The 20,320-nt window shown below is 45.8% G+C and overlaps 1 protein-coding gene across 9 annotated transcripts in view; it reads left to right on the forward strand.

Moving 5' to 3' along the window:
* Positions 1 to 20,320, forward strand: part of SLC37A1 (solute carrier family 37 member 1) — a 115,997-nt gene that overhangs the window by 76,471 nt on the left and 19,206 nt on the right. For 8 of the 9 annotated variants that reach the window (XM_077118984.1, XM_077118983.1, XM_077118987.1 and 5 more), the window contains 5 exons: positions 10,590 to 10,670; positions 11,874 to 12,005; positions 17,676 to 17,766; positions 18,726 to 18,788; positions 19,250 to 19,335. In XM_077118984.1, the coding sequence (XP_076975099.1) occupies positions 10,590 to 10,670; positions 11,874 to 12,005; positions 17,676 to 17,766; positions 18,726 to 18,788; positions 19,250 to 19,335 (453 nt within the window). The remainder of the gene's footprint in view (positions 1 to 10,589; positions 10,671 to 11,873; positions 12,006 to 17,675; positions 17,767 to 18,725; positions 18,789 to 19,249; positions 19,336 to 20,320) is intronic. The other variant, XM_077118989.1, reaches the window with a different exon arrangement.

Below are 20,320 nucleotides of genomic sequence, written 5' to 3' on the forward strand. Positions count from 1 at the left end.
AGCCATCAGTAGCATTTGCACGACTGCACCCACCCCCTGCCTGCCTCTGTGCACCAGTCTCCTGCCTTCCTGGGGCCCCTGTTGGTGCCCCCACCCTGCCTGAGGCTGACCCTCCCTTGGCACTGACCCCCTTGGGTGATGGTTGCACAGCTCTGAGAACATGATAAAACAATCACCCTGTATACTTTAATGGGTGAATAGTTAGGAGGTGAATTACATCTCAAAAATCTGTAATACTTAAGAACAAATTCAGTAACTGTTTGAGTAGTGACCAGATATTTAATGAAACAGACTTCCCAACTGATGCTCTTGTAACGATTTTCAGACCCAAACAAGCCCATACCTTGCCTCTGCTTAATGTGCCCTGAAGCCTCTTTGAATTCAGAGCCCACCTTGCTTTTGTTTTGTTTTCTTGTCTTTCTCCTTCAAGTTGCATTTGTTGAAAAAAGCATGTCGTTTGCCCTATAGAGGCTCATACCTTTGGGCGTTTGCTGATTGCATTCCTGGAGTCTTAGCCATGTGCTGTCCCCATGGTTCCTGCCAAAAGGAAGCCTTGACCAGATTCAGACTTGGCTTTCCCAGTTAGATGTTTTATTTTAAAAAATTGTGATATCGTATATGCAACAAAGTATTTGCCGTTAATACCATTTCCAGTTGTAAGATCAGTGGCAATTAATTACTTTTACAGTGCTGTGCTGCCATCACCACCTTCCATTGTGGAAACTTTTGTAAGTTTTTGTAAGGGTGGAAATTCCTTACCCTCTCATCAGTAGCTCCCCATCACCCCTGCACCGGCTGCTGTTGTGGTACCCTGTCATCCGCTTTCTGTCTCTGTGAATTTACGTATTCTAGATATTTCATGTATGTGAAATCATACAGTATTTGTCCTTTTGTATATGGCTTCTTTCATTTTCAAGTGAAAGGGTCACCGATGCCGTAGCATGTACCAGGACTTCATTTCTTCTTATGGCTGAGTAGTGACACCCCATAGGTTTAGGGCACATTTTGCTTATCCATTCATCTGCTGAGGCATGCGTGCATTGCTTCACTTTTGGCTATTGTGAATAATGCTGCTGTGAATGGTGGTGAGCAAGTATCCATTTGACTCCCTGCTTTCAGTTCTTTGGGAGCATATACTTAGGAGTGGAATTGCTGGGCCATACGGTAATTCTAATTTTTTATCCATATTTTTTACTCATCTGTATATACCATAGATAAAAGAGAGCATCAGACACAGGTTTTCACAATCACTCAGTCACATTGCAAAAGTTACATCATTATACAATCATCTTCATGAAAAATGGCTACTGGAACACAGCTCAACAGTTTCAGGTGCTTCCCTCCAGCCACTCTACTATACAATCAACTAAAAAGGGATAGATATATAATGTATAAGAATAACCAGAGGATAACTTGGCAACTCTATTTGAAATCTCTCAGCCATTGAAACATTATTTCGTCCCATTTCTCTCTTCCCTAATTTGGTCAGGAAGGCTTTCTCAATCCCACAATGCTAGGACCCAGCTCATCCCAGGAATTCTGTCCTGTGGTGCCAGGGGGATAAACAACCCTGGGAGTCAGGTCCCATGTAGAGGGGAGGGCAGTGTGTTCCCCGGACTTGGCTTAGAGAGAGAGGCCACATCTGAGCAACGAAAGAGGTTCTCTGGGGGTGCCTTTTAGGCATACTTTTTAGTTATTTGTTTTTTTTAACTGTAACCCTTAATAAACAAATATACAAACATTCTGTACATGGTATACAATCAGTAGCTCACAATATCATCACATATTTGTGTATTCATCACCATGATAATTTTTTGAACATTTGCATCTCCAGCAAAAGAAAGAAAAAAAAAAGACTCATACATGCCATACCCCTCCCCGTCATTGACCACTAGTATTTCAATCTTTGTTCCCTCTATTATTTATTTTTTATCCATATTTTTTACTTATCTGTCCATACCCTAGATAAAAGGAGCATCAAACACAAGCATTTCACAATCACACAGTCACACTGGAAAAGCTCTATCATCATACAATCAGCTTCAAGAAACACGGCTACTGGAACACAGCTCTACAGTTTCAGGTACTTCCCTCTAGCCACTCCAATATACCATAAACTAAAAAGGGGATATCTATATAATGCGTAACAATAACGTCCAGGATAACCTCTCAACTCTGTTTGAAATCTCTCAGCCACTGACGCTTTATTTTGTCTCATTTCTCTCTCCCCCTTTTGGTCGAGAAGGTTTTCTCAATTCCTTGATGCTGAGTCCCAGCTCATCCCAGGATTTCTGTCTCATGTTGCCTGTGTAGTGCAGGGGAAGGCAGTGAGTTCGCTTGCCATGTTGGCTTAGAGAGAGAGGCCACATCTGAGCAACAAAAGTGGTTCTCAGGGGGTGACTCTTAGACCTAATTTTAAGTAGGCTTAGCCTATCCTTTGCAGGGATAAGTTTTATAGGGGCAAACCCCAAGATCGAGGGCTTGCCCTATTGATTTGGTTGTCCCGACTGCTCGTGAGAATATCAGGAATTCTCCAAACGTGGAAGTTGAAGTTTTCATACTTTCTTGCCATTCCCCTAAGGGGACTTTGCAAATACTTCTTTATTTATTGCCCAAATTACTCTGGTGCAAATTGGGTATCACACTAACCTGGACAAACCAACAAGATCTCAAGATTCCATTTACTGATAGTGTTCAACTAAGCTGACCAACAAAGTTAAGTTATGTAATGCACTACCCAAAATATAAATTTTGCACCAACTAAACATCTCTCCCCTTGGTCTCACACAGAAGTTGAAGTTTTAAAGTATGGACAATAACACCCTTTGCCTAGTATTCTGATTTACCCCAGTCCTATCCAGATCAGTTTTCTTCATATCTCTAGTTGAAGTCTGATCCCTTTTTCAGCTTTTTAAACAATTACTGTATGGGGTACTGCTGATTTACATAGCTTCAGAGCTCTAACTCTTGAGTCTCAGGTGTCACATAAACACCCAGAGATTCTGGGAGCAACCAGGTTATATACAAACAGCTCAGTATCTCAATTTAGAAAGAACAGTTACAACTCCTGAATATGTGTGACTGCTGTAAGACCCTTCACCATAGGCCCCAACCTAATAACTCCTGCTCTTGACTTCAGTTTACTGAGTTTTTATATTATAATTAGCCCGTATGAATGAGACATGATAATAATTGTCTTTTTGTTTCTGTATTTCATTGGATATACAGTCTTTAAGTCTCATACACCTAGCTGCATGACTTGCAACTTCCTTCTTCTTATATCGCTCAGTAGTCCTTTGTATGTGTACACCACAGACCCCCCCCCCCCCATTCCTCAGTCATTGTACCCTTAGGCCACCTCCATTCATTGTGGGTCACTGCCATAAACACCAGTGTGTCCTTACACTCAGTTCCTCCAGGTATATACTCAGCAACAGGGTTTCAAAATCCTATGGCAACCCCACCCCTAGCCTCCTGTGGACCCCCACACTGCCCCCCAAAGGGCTGCACTCTCCTTTCCCTACTGACAGTGAACAGGTATGTTTCCCCACATGTTTTCTAGCTTTTGTTTTTCTCAAAAAATTTTTTTATTGTTAAATATAACCTATATACAAAAAAAAGAAAGAAAAACAATGATTTTCAAAATATACTTCAACAAGTAGTTACAGATTTCAGAATTTGTTCTGGGTTACTATTCTACTATTTCAGGTTTTTCCTTTTAGCTGCTCCAATTCACTGGAGGGTAGAAGAATGCTTTCTTTTCTTTTTTGTGAAAAATAACATACATACAAAAAAGCAATAAACTTCAAAGCACATGGCAACAATTGGTTGTAGAAAAGATTTCACAGTTTGTTATAAGTTATAATTCCACAATTTTAGGATTTTACTTCCAGCTGCTCTAAGATACGGGACATTATGGGACACTAAAATAAATATGAATATAATGATTCAGCACTCATACTCATTTGTTAAGCCCTACCTTCTCTGTTATAACTCCACCATCAACTTTGATCTTTCTTCCACTCTTTGGGGGTATTTGGGCTATGCCTATTCTAACTTTTTCATGTTGGAAGGGGCTGTCAATAATATGGGATAAGGGGATGGAGCTAGCTGATGTTCTAGAGGCTAGCCCCCATGCATTTCAGGACTTATCTGGTCCAGGGACCCATCTGGAGGTCGAAGGTTTCTGGAAAGTTACCCTAGTGCATGGAACCTTTGTAGAATCTTATATAATGCCCTAGGTGTTCTTTAGAATTGGCAGGAATGATTTTGGTTGGGCTTTGGCAAGTTATGGTAGGTAGCAATGTCTAGCTGAAGCTTACGTTAAGACTGACCTCCAGAGTAGCCTCTTGACTCTATTTGAACTCTCTCAGCCACTGATATTTATTTGTTACACTTCTTTCCCCCCTTTTGGTCAGGATGGCATTGTTGATCCCATGGTGCCAGGGCCAGACTCATCCCTGGAAGTTATCTCCCGCACTGCCAGCGAGACTTTCACCCCTGGATGTCATGTCCCACGTAGGGGGTAAGGCAGTGATTTCACTTGCAGAATTGGGCTTGGAGAGAGAAAGAGAAGCCACATGTGAACAGCAAAAGAGGTCCTCTGGAAGCAACTCTTAGGCATGCCTATAGGTGGGCTAAGCTTGTCTGCTACATGCATAAGCTTCACAAGAGCAAGCCTCAAGATCAAGGGCTTAGCCTATTGATTTGGGTATCCCTAATGTTTGACGTAGTATCAGAGGTTTCCCTGGAGGGAAAGTTTAATAGTTGCATTTTTTTTTCTCCCATCCCTCAAGCAACTTTGCCAATACTTTTTGATTATCTGCTTAATATATTCTGGGATGCATCCAAGTATTACATTAAGCTATACAGGATTAAAGGCTCTCATTCTTATTCTGGGCTCCCTGTGTTTGAATTGTTTAAATGAACTATCCAGACAGGTTGAGTTAGATTATGTGCTACAGAAAATTTAGGTTCTAGAAAAAATAAACCTTTCTTCCTTTGGTCTCAAAGAGTAGATGAGGTTCTAAAATATAGACAATGTCTTCCTTACCCCTGTGTTTTGAATTACATTAACCCTGACCTATTGGCTTGACTCTTATCTCTAGATACCAAGCTATACATACATAAAACAGCCTCTCAAGATCTAGAAATAACAATTACCACTCCAGACTAAACGTGACTGCTATAAGAGCTTACAATCTAGTCCCTGCTTTTCTAATAAACATTTTGTAAATGAGACCATGCAATAATTGCTCTTTTGTTTCTGGCTTATCTTGTCTAACCAAATGTTCCACAGATTCATTCACATCCTTGCATGCCTCACAACTTCATTCTTTTTTGTAGCGGTACAATATTCAATCATATGTATTCAGCATTGTTTGCCAGTCTACTTCTCAGTCAGTGCATCATTCTCTCTGTTCTTTTTTTCTTTTTTGTATGCTATATGAGAGGGTCACATTTCATTATTTTTCCATGTGAGTAGCACCATTTGTTAAATTTTGTGGTTGTTGTTTTGTTTTGCTTGTTTGTTTTTTGGGAAGTGCATGGTCCGAGAATCGAACCCGGGTCTCCCGCATGGTGAGCGAGAATTCTACCACTGAACCACCCTTGCACCCCGTCTTTGTTCCTTTTTAAGCAGTTTTATTCAGGCATCATACCATCCAACTTAAGTAAATAGACATGCCTTTGCCACCATTATCTATATGAAGACATTTTCTTCCACAAAGAATCCGTACCCTTCCCCCATGCCCCTGGCCTGTTGACATTTAGTTTTGGCATAATTCCTTTGTTCCATTCAGTGGGAGCATATCACAGCGTTACTGTTGACCAGGCCCTACCTTACAGTGATTGTACTTTTTCCTTTATACCATCCATTTTCAACACCTGGCAATGTCAACATTCCTTTACTCTCCCTCATGCAAAAATGTTTTTTTATTTTTCATTTAATCACCGTCATTGTCCACTCTAGGCATTCCTAAGTTATATGGTCTCAGTTTTTATCCTCTATCTTTCATTCTGATTTTATATGTGCCCGCAGCCCTTCTTCCTCTATTATATTCATCTTCATTATTGTGCTACAATCAGGTAGTATTGTGCTATCCATTTCTGAATTTTTATAATCAGTCCTGTTGCGCAATCTGTGTCCCTTCAGCACCAAATGCCCATATCTACCCTATTTCTATCTCCTGATCACCTATGTGAAGTTGCTAACTTCAACTCTCAATGTTCACTCATTAGTTCATATCAGTGAGACCATGCAGTATTTGTCCTTTTGTTTCTGGCTCATTTCACTCAGCATACTGTCCTTAAGGTTCATCCACATTGTTACATGCTTGATGACTTTATTCTGACTTAACAGCTGTGTAATATTCCATCATACGTATATACCACAGCTTGTTTAGCCACTCATCCATTGATGGACATCTGGGCTGTCCATCTCTTGGCAATCATCAATAATGCTGCTGTAAACATTGGTGTGCAAATGTCCTTTTGTGTCCTTGCCTTTAGTTCCTCTGAATATATACATAATAATGAGATTTCTGGATCATATGGCAATTCTATACTTTGCTTCCCAAAGAACCATCAAACTGCCTTCCAAGTGGTTGTACCATTTTACATTCCCACCAGCAATGGATAAGTGTGCCTCTTTCTCCACATCTTCTCTAGCACTTGTTTTCCTTTTTATAATGCCATTATAGTGGGTGTCAGATGATATTTCATTTTGGTTTTGATTTACATTTCCCTAATGGCTAATAATGTTGAACATCTTTTCATGTGTTTATTGGCCATTTGTATAAATCTTTGGAGCAATATTTATTCAAGTTCGTTCCTTTTTTTTTTTTTTAAAGATTCAGTTGTCTTTTGTTGTTGAGTTGTAAAAGTTTTCTATATATTTTATTTATTAAAGCATTATCAGATACATAGATTCAAAATATTTTCTCCCATTTCTAGATTGTCTTTTCACGTTCTTAATGCCCTTTGGTGCACAGTAAGTTTTAGATTTTGAAGAGGTCCAGTTTATCTATTTTTTTCTATTGTTGCTTTCAGTGTAACATCTAAGAATCTATTGCCTGATATAAGGGCCTGGTGATTTTCCCCTCTGTTTTCTTTTAAGCGTTTTATGGTTTTAGCTTTTTTATTTAGGCCTAAGTGATTCATTTTGAGATCATTTTTGTATAGGGTGTGAGGAAGGGGTCCACTTTCATTCCTTAACATGTGGGTATTCAGTTTTCCCAGAAACCATTGAAGAGACTATTCTTTCTTCATTGTGTAGACTTGCACAGCTGTAGGATCCCTCAGCCATAGATATGTGGGTTCCAGTTAGTCTTTGCTTCAAATAAATTTAGACGAAGAAATATGCAGCAGAATCTTTGTTTGTTTGTTTGTTTAATCTACCTCAGGTGTGAGGATGCTATGGCTAAACGTCTGTCTTTATGCCTCTGCATTGTGCCATTGAAGAAGAGCGGTGGGAATTTGTTCCTCTGATTTGAATTGTTTTCTGGGTACCTGAATCTAGTATTGCATGAATAGATTAGGGATTTTGCCAGAGATGGGATGGCATTCACCTGCAATCAATAGGAAAACCCACAATCTGAGGCTAAAATAGGATGGAAATGTATTTGTCTCTCACATTGAGGAAGCCCGGAGGTAGCCAGTCCCAGGCTAGCATCTTGCCTCAGCATCAGGACCCAGGCTTCTCCTTTCTCTCCATAATACCCCAGTATCAGCATGTGGCCCCTGTCCCCAAGGTGACATCCCCCAAGATTAGAGCAGTAGCTGGCACAGAGTAGATGCTTAGTAGTTATTTGTGGAATGAAAGGTGAATGAATAGTCCAAATGGCAGCTGGAGCTCCAGTCATTTCATCTGCATTCCAGCCACCATTTGGTAGGGAGGTGGAGAGACAGTCGGGTCTCTTCCCTTTCAGGATTCTTCCCAGAAGCTCCTCATAGCACTTCTCTTTGCCACACCGCACTGAGCTTGCTAAGGGGGTTTTCCATGTCCCTGGCTAAAAAGCAGGGTCTCTGTTGACATGGAACAGGATGATGCCCACAGTTCTGACTGTCCCTGCGCAATAGGTTGTGCCCGAGTGTGAGTAGCAGGGCAGCATCTTTGCTGACACTGGAGTAGTCAGGGTCATAGTTCTATGTCACTGACACCAACAGGCAGCTGCCTTGCCCCAGCCTGGTGCTTCCCTGCCTGGGGAACCCGACCCATGCACCCAAAGGCCACAGGCTCTCTGAACACAAAACAGTTAGCTGATTTTTAAATGGTATGTTGTTATATTTTCCATTAATATGATCAATCTGGTTTTCTTCAATCTTCAGATATCTTTTCGGGTGAAATGCCTCTAAATTTAAAGGGATCAACCAATTGTGAATCTGAAAAGGGTTTAATAAATATGTCATTTCCCAGTTTCCCGTCTTCTGGACAAATCTAGATCTTTGGTTCTGGATCTCATCCATAGGTTTAAATACTGGGTTTTTTCCCTCAAAGCCAATCTAGAACTAGTGCCAGAAATGAAAATTGTCTGGGCTCCTCTGAACTTTAGAAAGTGGAATGTTATGATTTAGACTAGTGTGAATAAATAGCATCTTTTTGAATATAGAATAATTCCTTATTTTAAGAGATAGTCTGTTCTAGTTTTCAAGCTGTCAGAATGTAATATACCAGAAATGGAATGGCTTTTAAAAAGGAGAATTTATTAAGTTGCAAGATTACAGTTCTAAGGCCATAAAAATGTCCAAATTAAAGCAAGCCTATGAAAATGTCCAAATTAAGGCACCAATAAGAGGTTACCTTCACTCAAGAAAGGCTAATGAAGTTCAGGCCTTCTCTCTCAACTGGCACATAACGAACATGGCAACGTCTGCTAGCTTTTTCTCCAGGCTTCTTGTTTCATGAAGCTCCCCGAAGGGCATTTTCCTTCTTCATCTCCAAAATTCTCTGACTGTGTGGGCTCTTTCTTTCCCTTGACTCTGTCGGTTCTGGTGGCTCCAAAGCTTTTTCCAAAATGTTCCCTCTTAAAGGGCTCCAGTAAGCAACCCCACTGTGAATGGGTGGAGACACATCTCCATGGAAACCATCTAATCAAAGGTTACCACCCACAATTAGGTGTGTCACATCTCCGTGAAAATAATAAAAAAGATGCCACCTGGCAATACTGAATAAGGATTACAGAACATGGCTTTTATGGAGTATACAATAGATTCAAACTGGCATACGGTCTATTCAACTATTTCATAATCTGCAATGAAATTTTACAAAACATCAGAGAATTTCAAAACTTGTTTTTGGTACCATTAATTCTCTTCAAAAGGTTTCTACATAGAGTCCTCTTGGAAAAGTGAGCTGAAAATGGTGCCTTTGCTTAGTGTCCAAGAAACTGCTTCCATTTCTTCATCTTTCCAGTGGGTACTGGGAGATGAGCATTGAAACGATTTCTGGGATTTTTATTGTGGACCAAGGCAGTGTCGTCTGGCAGAGACCATCACCTGGTGGCGGCACAGGCCATGACTGATTCATGGGGAGAGGTTTCTTCCTCCTGAATCAGATGGTTGACAAGGAAGGGCCCGTGTCCTGACTGGTTAAAGAGAAACTTTGTCTTCTATTATTGCTAAAGGCTTTTTAATTTAAAAAAACACTTAAAAAGATGCCAAAGCCTTTAAGAACAGTTCAGTTCTCTTAGTGAGCACTTAGTGGGGATTTTTGCTTTTCTGTAAACCTTGTTCTTGGGTTATCCTCTGTTTTGATTTGCTAAAACTGCCAGAATGCAATATATCAGAAATGGAATGGCTTTTAAAAAAGGAATTTATTGTGTTACATATTTACAGTTCTAAGGCCAGAAAAATGGCCAAACCGAGTCATCCAGGAAAAGATTTCTTGACTCAAGAAAGGCCAATGGGTCCAGAGCACCTGTGTCTGCTGGGAAGGCACGTGGCTCGCATCTGCTGGCCCTTGTTCCGGGTTCCATTGCTTCCAGCTTCTGATGCCAGTGTTTCCTCTCAAAGCATCTGTGGGCCTGCACTTAGCTCCTCCAGGACACCACTCTGGGTTGTAGCTTGCTTAGCAATGTTTCCCCTTTTAAAGGACCCCAGTAAACTAATTCAAGACTCGCCTTGAATGGGTGGAGTCATATCTCCATCTAATCAAAAGGCCACACCCACGTGTGGATGTTTCTACCTAAACAATAGGGTTGGCCCTGCAAAATTGTATCAGGATTAAAACTTGGCTCTTCTGTGGGAGATAATAGTTTCAAACCAGAACATCTTGGAAGGAAGGATTTTATTTTCCCCTTCTGTTACCTGAGGATCTGGAGCCTGGAGGTTAAAGTTATCAGTATGTAGTTTTTTTTTTTTAATTAATTAATTTATTTATTTTTACACGGGCAGGCACTGGGAATAGAACCCAGGTCCTCTGGCATGGCAGGCGAGCATTCTTGCCTGCTGCGCCACCGTGGCCTGCCCTGTAGTTTTATTTTAATCCTTGGACTTTGATCTCCCGTGGTCTTTTTGTGAGGCCAGTAAAGTTGGGTTTAATTGCTGGCTGCTGATTTGGTGATTGATCTAATTAAAATCTTTTCTTGCAGCATCCGAAAGGCTATGAGAATTGTACAAACAGATTCAGACTCCAGAAGCAAATCTCAGGCCAGGAGAAGAACAAGCCCGGGGTGAGTCCTGTGGGTGCCGCGGAGACGGGTGTCAGCGCCGCAGGAGGCGCCTCTGAGCCTCATGCCCCCCTCTCCGCAGTCGTGGGGAGCTGGGGCTCACTGTAGGTCTTAGATTTCTCCAGATGAAAGGCCCAGGTTAGTCTAAGTTTTAAAATCAGGTTGGGTTGTGAAAGCGATTCATTTGTTGGTTCTTTCAGCCGCTCTTTGTCGGCATTCCTGCTGGGCATTGGTCCGGGTTAGACTCAGGCTCAAGCATCCCAACGTCCCCCCCTTCATGAGCATGTGTTCTAGCAGGGAGGAGGCTGGACAGACAGACAGACAGCAGCAGACACCTATGCCAAGTGATGCCGAGTGCCAGGAAGACACATCCTCTCCCCCAGAGACGGATGGGCAGGCGCTGCTTCAAGCTGGCATGGGGAAGGCGTCCCTCGGAAGGTGGCCTTCAAGGGGAGCTGTGACGAAAGTGGGGAGCAGAGCTGCAGGTCCCAGGGCAGAGGGAGCCCAGGGTTCATAGTATGGGGCCAGGTAGATAGTCGCCCTCAGCCTCTCCTCTCTCCCTCTTCCCCCATTTTACAGATGAAGAGACTGAGGCACAGGGGTGCTAAGTAAAGAATGCCTTACTGACATTGCCATAAAAATCACACATAATTCCACCAGCTGGTAATAACCATTGCTGATTTAGATTTTCTTTCTAGAGATAGATCCTATCATTACTTAGTTATATAGGTAGATAACTAAACACTCTTTGAAATCATAATGAAAATGCAATTTTGAATGATGCCTTACTTCATGTGTCATAAATTATTTCCCCATGCCCTTAAGATCTCGCAAACATTTTTTTTTCTTTTTGCAACTGCAAGGTATTTCACGTATATGAGTATGCTTTACCAATTTTCTCAATGGTCATGTGCATCTATTTTATTGTACTTTTTTATTTTAAAAATTATTATTTGCTAATACATTGCCAAAAGAAGCCTTGCTGGGTCACGGGTTTTGCACATTTTTGTTAGTATTTCATTGAAACCCCTGAGTGCTAATGATTAGAGACTTGATGACTCTGGGGTGTCGTCCCACGTGTCCCCAAGACTTTCAGTGGAACCACAGTCTTGGCACCAGTTTAGCTATTAGCAGTGCTGGCCTGGCTCCAGTTGCACTGGGGGTAAATCACCCTGTTCTCTTTTCTCTCTCGTGGGACTGCCCCAGGACCCGGAGATGCAGTGCCTGCTGCTCTCGGATGGGAGCGGGTCCACCCACCCAAACCATGTTGTCCTCCTGCCTGCCGAGGGTGGGAGTGGAGTGGCTGCCATCAGCTTCATAGGAGCCTTGAAAATTCCAGTGAGTAAACAGGACCCAGTGTTACCTGTGCTTGCCGTGAAAAACTAACAAAATCCGGCCTCTGCTGATAATCCATCTTCAAAGAAAGGACTCAGTGCTGCTTGGCATGAGCCAGAAGTCACAAGCCAGTCGTCTCTGGAGTGACTATGGCTCAGCAATATCTCGTATGGCTCATGCTGCGTTTAAAGTTTGGGGGACTAATTGTCACTATTTAGAACTAAAGAAATTTCATATATGAATGTGGCTTCCAGAATGTTTGACTACCCTGGACCCACATCCTCTGTGGCTGTGGGGGTAACCTGGGCTGTGACTCCCGCCCCCTAGTGGGGGTTCCTCCCCGTGGCCATGTCCCCCCTAGGCCACCTGCCTCACTCCCCCACCTGCCCGGCCCCCAGAGGCCTGGAGTGAGAGGCCCCAGACAGCACCATCACAGGGTCTGCTCCATAGCCTGGGAAAGCAGCTTCTTTTCCTTCTCTCCTTAAAGTGCTTTTAGTAGCAGACCATGCCCAAGTTGACTTGTGCGGGCGAGCTGGAAAAGGCAAGAGGGACAACAAGTGAGCAGAGAGCCAGGGGAGGGAAGGACAAGCAGCAGCATCTGGACAGAGTGAACCTGTTGGCTGGGTGGCATGGTGCTCAGAGTCCAGAACTGTTCTCCATTTAAACAACATGCCAATTGGGCCCAGGTAGGCTCCTCACCTGACTAAAAGCTAGAACCAGGTGTGCACTGCTTATGCGGGGAGGGTGGGCTTTTAGGTGGCCTGCAGGTGAAAGAGGGTCAAGGAGAAGTTCCGTGAACTAGGGAGGGAGGAGAGGAACGCAACCATGAGATTTCTGGTTGCCTTATGTTTTCTTTTGTTACATTCATGGGCTCCATCAGTAGAGAACAGAGAAGCCAGGCAAAGGAGCCTCTGAGTTCTTTAGAGCTATGTTTTTCTAACACAATACACCATGAGGTGGTATGGGATGAGTGCCAACACTGCCGAGGCAGGTGGGCAGGGTCTGGGCTGTGCTGTCACCGAGGCTTGGGGTCCCTGCTCTGAAAGGTCAGGTGCTGACCCCTGATGCTGCCACTCAGCCTGCGGGAGGGAGGAGAAGACCGGCCTCACTCCGACCCTGCCCTCTGTGGGGCAGGGCCAAGGGCACCCTGACCTGAGGCTGCTCAGTGACTATGTGCAAGCTGGAAAGGTAAATGTGTGACCCAGACCCTTAACGGCATGGCACGTCTTTCGGGTCCTAGGAAGTTAAAGCACTTGGGGGAGCTTCTGCCTTAGGACAGAAAGGTCCTTCATGCCCAGTGAACACTGGATATGCAGAGAACCAGTGTGACCAGGGGTTGTGGAGGCCAAAGCCTGGTCACACTGGATGTGCTGTTTTGAAGCTGTTATACACCCCAGAAAAGCCATGTTCTTTTAATCCAGTCTTATCGGGACAGATCTCCTGTTGGGTGGGGCATGTTGAGTAGGTTGTTTCCATGGAGATGTGACCCACCCACTTCAAGTTGAGTTTTAATCTTTTTACTACCCCATCTGAAGAGAATAAAAGGTAGGAAACCTAGAGAGAGCCCAGAGTCAATGCAGATGTTTGGAGATACTAATACTAAGCTGAGATATAAAATCCAGAGTTTGCCCTGGAGAAGTCAAGTGAGGACCCACAGATGCTTAGAGAGAGAAATGCCCAGAGGCCCTAAGAGAAGACCTGCAGGACACAGAGAGAGCCACTGGTCAGACGCTGAAGGCAGCAAACCAGGAACAAGGACCGGCAGATGCCAGCCATATATATGCCTTTTCAGCTGGCAGAGGTGTTCCCGATGATGGCAGCCTTTCTTCAGAGTCAAGGTATCTTTCTCTGGATGCCTTAATGTGGACATTTTCATGACCTTAGAACTGTAAGTTTGTAACTTCTTAAGTCCATTTTATAAAAGCCGATCCATTTCTGGTATTTCACATTCCAGCAACTTTAGCAAACTGAAACAGATTTTGGTACCAGAGAAGTGGGCTATTGAGGTTTGCAAATACTGAACATATTGGAATGGCTTTTTACATGGATAAGGGAAAGATTCTGGGAGAATTGTGAGGAAGTGAATAAGAAAGGCCTGGATTGCTTTGAAATATGGATGCTAAAGGTGCTTCCAATGAGGCTTCCAATGAGGCCTGAGACAGAAATAATGCACAGGTTATTGCAAACTAGAAGGAAGGCAAGCCTGTTTTAAAGTGGCAGAGAATTTGACAAAATTGAGTACTGATGTTGGGATGAAAGGAAGGATTTGGAAGTGACTAGCTCAGCTATCAAGCTGAGGAAATTTCCAAACTAAATGTGGGAAATGCAGACTGGCTTCTCCTTGGAGATTATAGTAAAATGTGAGAGAAAAGAGATAAGCTGAGAATGGAACTCTTGGATACAAAGAAACCAGAACTTGATGGCTTAGAAAATTCTGGGGTTCTAGAAAGTGAGACTCCAGAGAATAGTGCTCCCACATGAGGTTTTAAGCAAACATGGAACCAGTTAGCCATTTTAGCACCATCCAGGATTGAAGATGGAAGGATCTAGAAGGGATTTGTAGAAAGTCCTATAGTCTAATGGTTGTGATCCCTGTATGCTGTATGGAAAACCAACAAGAGTATTGAGAGATCTATATGAATGGAACAACTGCCAGTCTGAACAGAAAATGGACAGATTGAAGGATAAATAACTTCAAATTCAGTACCATTACACTAAGGTCTGGAGCCAAGAAATCTCATCCAGGAGAGTGGATCCACCCATGGATATTGAAAGGGTGAACTTGTCCCAGAGGCAGAGGGTGGACTTTCTGTTTCAAAGTTTAGGAAGAGTTTTGTGCCTCAGGCCCCAGAGAAGATGGAGCATATTCCCTTGGGCTTGAGGAGAGCCTAGGTGCTGCCCAGATACTTGCAGAGTGTGGACCGAGAGCAAAGTGGTCTTCCCAATGCTTGGATATGTTGAAGCACTCACTACAGTGTTTGGAGAGGGTAGGGCTTCTATGTAAATGTTGAAAAGGGTGGGACTGCCACTCTCTCAAGACCCAAGGATGAAAATATCATTCTGTAAATGATTCTCAGACCTTAAAATCTAATGAAGTATGCCCTGCAGGTTTTCTGAATTGTTTGGGACTGTTGACCCTGTTTTCCTTTCAGTTTTCCCCTGTGGAAATGGGAGTGTTTATCCTATGACTGTCCCTCTTTGAAAGCAGACAACCAGTTCTAAGTTTCTCAGGTCCAAATCTAGAGAAGAATTTTGCCTTAGGAGATACCACACCTGTAACTGATTTTGATGAGATTTTGTATTGTTTTTTTTTACTTTGTATTGTATTTGAATTGTTACAGAAATGGTTTAAGGCTTTTGTGATATTGTGATCGAATGAATGTATTATGGAAAGAACATGTCTTTTGGGGGTCCAGAGGGTGGAATGTGCTGGTTGAAGCTGTTATGTACCCCAGAAAATCCATGTTCTTTTAATCACTGTTGTGGAGAAAGACTTGTTATTGGGTGGGTCCTTTTAACTAGGTTGTTTCCATGGAGCTATGACCCACCCAAATGAAGGTGGGTCTTAGTCCTTTTACTGGAGACTTGTATGAAGAGAATAAAAGGCAGAAAACAGAGAGAGAACACAGCTGACACAAACGTTTGGAGATGCTGAGCTAAGAGATGAAATCCAGAATTGCCCTGGAGAAGCTAAGTGAGGACCCACAGATGCTTAGACAGAAAGCCACTGGATCAGAAGCTGAAAGCAGGGAACTGGGAACAAGGACCAGCAGATGCCAGCCACATGCCTTCCCAGCTGATGGAGGTGTTCCAGATGCCAGAAGCCTTTCTTCAAAGTCAAGATATCTTTTTCTGAATGCCTTAATCTGGGCATTTTCACGGCCTTAGAACTGCAAATTCGTAACCTATTAAATCCCCTTTGCAGAAGCCGATCCATTTCTGGTATATTTCATTCCAGCTTCTTCAACAAACTGAAACACCAGGGACTAAGCAGAAACCTCTGGAAGATGCCGGCTTTAAGTGAAAAGTTTTCCTTAAAATTCTCTGCTTAATAATAACTGACAACCTTTCACTGCACTTTACGGTGTAGTTACATGCAATACTTTTGTTAAAAGCAGGGTGTTCTCATTTGCTAGCTGCCAGAATGCAAGATATCAGAAACAGAATGGCTTTTAAAAAGGGGAATTTATTAAGTTTACAGTTCTAAGGCTGTGAGAATGTCTGAGTTGAAGCAAGTCTATAAAAATGTCCAAATTAAGGCATGAACAAGAGGTTACCTTCACTCAAGAAAGGCCGATGAAGTTCAGAGTTTCTCTCTCAATTGGGAAAGCACATGGTGAACATGGCAACTTCTACAAGCTTCCTCTCCAGGCCTCCTGCTTCATGAAACTCCCCCAGGGGTGTATTCCTTCTTCATCTTCAAAGGTCTCTGGCGGCAGGGACTCTCTGCTTCATGGGTCTGCTGTTCTCAAGCTTTCTCCAAAATGCTTCCTTTTGTAAAGGATTCCAGTAACCTAATCAAGACTCACCTGCAATGGGTAGACTCATATCTCTATCTAATCAAAAGTAAATACCCACATTTGGGCAAGTCACATATCCATGGAGACATTCTAATCAAAAGATTTCAACCTACATTATTGAATAGGGATAAAGAAAAGGTTGCTCCCACAAGATTGGATCAGGATTAAAACATAGCTTTTCTGGGGAACATAAATCCTTTCCAACTGGCACACAGGGTGACACATTAACTTTAGAAATAGAGGCTTCAAGAGGAATTGTGAGGGGTTTGGACTTCAGGTCCTGGCTGAGTCCCTGGCCAGTGTGTGTCTCCTGAGCCTCCATTTCCTCCCCTGTGGTATGGGCTCAGTACCTGGCGTATCCTGCTTTATGCTGTTTTGTGGAGTCAAGGAGGGTTTCACCCAGGGCTGAGTGGAATGGCAGGTAGACCCGAGTAAGCAGGAACCACGCACGCACCCTCACGCTGATCTATCACTTTTAGAAACATGAACTCGCTTCATTTAGAACAGCTCTTGGGAACTGCGTGTCCTGTCTGTCTTGTCTGCTTGTGCACATAGCAGGGGAATGGGGAAGGGGAGGGATTTGGGACTTAGTGTGACTGCGTTTCTCCCTCCAAGGTTCAGGGAAGGAGTGATTGCAGTTATTATCCCCCAAAGCTGAAATGCTTTAAAGGTGCTGTTTCTGAATCATGAACAGACATTTCCAAATACCCAGCCACTCCATGCCTCGATTCCCTTCCCAGCCTCTGCCTTCCTCCTCCTGGTTCTCGGGCCCAACAGCCTGTTCTCAGCAGGTGCAGTAGGGTGCCTGTCCTGTGGAGTGGGCAGAATCGCCCACTCACTGTAGAGGAAGAGCCACGAAAAGCACTCAATAACCAGATGGCGCAGGTACCCAGGGTACCTGGCCGTGCGGGGGGTGGAGCCAACCCCACCTGTTTGCCGCCTCTGTCACTTGGCGGGACACGGGTCTCTGTGAGCTTGGGTGAGCACTGACCAGTCCGTCCTCCTGCTTGTTCACTTTCCTCGAGGGCACTGCCCACCCCTTAATTATCCTGCCGTTGTCGCACGAGACACGGGATGTTTCCGTTAGAATGAATCGATTACTCTGTTGCATGGAGTCTGCATTTGGGACCAGCAGCAGTGCTCTCTCCCTTAGGGTGTGATCGAGTTCTCTCTGTGCCTGCTGTTTGCCAAGCTGGTCAGCTACACCTTCCTTTTCTGGCTGCCACTGTACATCACGAGCGTGGGTGAGTACCAGGTGGGCACGCCCGGGTGAGTGCCCTACACTGGCTGTGACGCTGGCTTCTGGTGTCAGGAGAACCAAAGCCACATACGGTGACACAAGCATACTTTAACCTCAGACGTGACCATTAGGACAGAATGGCCAGGAGGAACCAGGCCTGTGAAAGCCTTGCGCCGAGGTTGAGACCGCTCCAGGCTTTAGTGGTGAGCGCGCTGCGGCCAGGCTCATAGGCGCAGGCTCCCCGAGACTGGGCACCTGCCAGCACCCCTCATCCCAGCAGGCGAGCCGGGTGCAGGCGAAGCAGCAGGCGCCTGATGGACTCACAGTTTGTCTCCTTTCTTCCTCTGTGATGGCAGGGGGGTGATGCTGGCAGGATCGGGGCCCCATTGGGTGGCGTTTGCAGCCTGAGTGGGCGGACGAGACTCAGGGCATCAGGAAGGCCCGGCTGGTGAGGAAATGCCAGTCTCGCTGCCCCTGTCCTGACTTACAAAGGACCCAGTGGCCAGAACTCTGGACTGGGACAGGCTTTTGGCTTTGGTTTCCTCAACTAATTTGGAAACTTGGAGGCCTTTCCAGATCTGAAACCCTGCGGTGGGATGGCACTTACTTTACTTCCAGAGCGGGGGGAGGGCCTTCTCCGTAGGCGACTTTTCGCCAGCAGCCCCCAGCTCATCTGATTCCGTGGCTGCCACGAGGGCCACCGGCTCCCAAGATGCAGCGGTAACTGGACCCCACAGGAGTCATTGATTTGGGGTCTGAGTGTTCAGCCTTCAGGCTTTCTGGGCTGCTAGCTGCAGTCGACTGCTTCCTTAAAGAGATATACCCGAGTTGGCTCGTGAGGACCACTGATTTAAATCCCACCTGTGAACAAGTCTCCACGGGGCCCCTGGAGTGCCAGGCCTTGCTCGTGGTGACCCCCAGAGACCCCCTCCTCACCGCAAGCCTCTGTCATTGTTTCCACAGATCACCTCGATGCCAAAAAAGCGGGGGAGCTCTCCACCCTGTTCGATGTGGGTGGAATCTTCGGTGAGTTCGTCGTGGCGTGCAGTACCAGGACAGATAACTGCACTATTGTACTGTGGGCATGACCTCCTTGAGCCTTGTGGAGAGGGGAGGTACCCCCAGCTGTCCCTAGGATCTGTGCTCACACCCAACTGTTGCAGCTGCTTCTCTCAGGGAGGGTCTTGTGCCCCCTTCCTGGGCCCTGACACTGAACATAAACGAGCAGTCCTCACCCACAGGAGAATGCCACCCGCAGGGCCTCTCCGGGGGCTGCCTAAACCCGGCCCTCAGGACGACACGTTGCCTCCATGGGAAGGTGCTTCCCTGGCCCCTCCCCACTGCGCCACCCAAGCGGGCCTGCGGGAAGGCCTCCTGCTGTGGGTACCTGTCACGAGTCCTGGGGTTGTAATTCTCCCTCTCTGTGGGATCAGACCTGGGGGCTCTGCGCACCTGCTGAGATCTGCCCCCGCCCCACCTTGCTGCAGGTGGAGTCCTGGCTGGCGTGGTCTCAGATCGACTGGAAAAAAGGGCCTCCACCTGTGGCCTGATGCTGCTGCTGGCAGCCCCAACGGTAAGGCCAGCTGCTCCCGCTGCCCAGTCACGGTATGCCCCGAGACCACCCAGGGAGGCACGTGGTGCGGGGAGGGCTCCTGAGCGCCAGGCTGGGTTCTTCCCCAGGCAGTGTGATGCCGACCCCCAAACCATTCTGGAGCTCCGTAGCCAGGTGCCCCCTGCCCCCATCTTGGCCGTGCATGGCCTCAGAGCCTGGAGACTGTGTGGGAGTTAGGTCTCTGCAGGAGGCACAGGGAGTGGGTCATCTCCCCAAAAACAGTCATGGGCTGCCAAGTCCTCCCCCACCCCACCCCCGGCTTCTCTGAGCTGCCCACCCAGGAGAGCAGCTGGTCCAGCACCCCCAGCTGGGCTCTTGCAGTGCCTCCACCCCCAACCCGCGGCTGCCCAACCCCTGCCCTCTGCTGGGCCCTCCGCTCCAGCATATCTGGTTCCCAGAATGGCTCCTGCCACCTCCACTCTCCATGGAATCCTGCTTTCCACTGGTGTGTTCTGACTTTGGCCTTTGCTTTGGCCCCTACCATGTCAGGTCCTCGGACCGACGCCCTTCCGCCCCTGCTGTCAGCCAAAACCCTGAGCTGCCATCGGCCACTCCATGAACCCGGGTCCCTCTCCCACCCCTTCAGCTCTCAGGACCACCCACTCCCTCAGGTTTCCCCAGCTCCTTGGTTCCCCTCACCTCCCTTCTATGGAACCCATTTTAGGGACCCCCCCCCAATCTTCCCAAGTCTGTGTCCTCCCTCCACCCCCATTTCACCTTGGTCTGGGCCCCAACGTCTCTGGAAAGAGCCTTCCCCCACCCCCCGGCCCTCTCGGCAAATATTCCTTCCCACTGGCCCCAGCCCGGAGCTCCCGCAGCTTCAGCTCGGTTCACAGCCTGTGGTCTCTGGAGGCCGCCACTGCCTCACCTCTCCAGCCTCCCGCATGCTGGGGCCCCCATGCCCCAGCATGCAGTACCTGCTTCCCTCTGGATAGACGACGCCCTC

The sequence above is a fragment of the Tamandua tetradactyla genome, chromosome 10, assembly GCF_023851605.1.
Source record: "Tamandua tetradactyla isolate mTamTet1 chromosome 10, mTamTet1.pri, whole genome shotgun sequence".
In the NCBI taxonomy this organism is placed as follows: domain Eukaryota; kingdom Metazoa; phylum Chordata; class Mammalia; order Pilosa; family Myrmecophagidae; genus Tamandua; species Tamandua tetradactyla.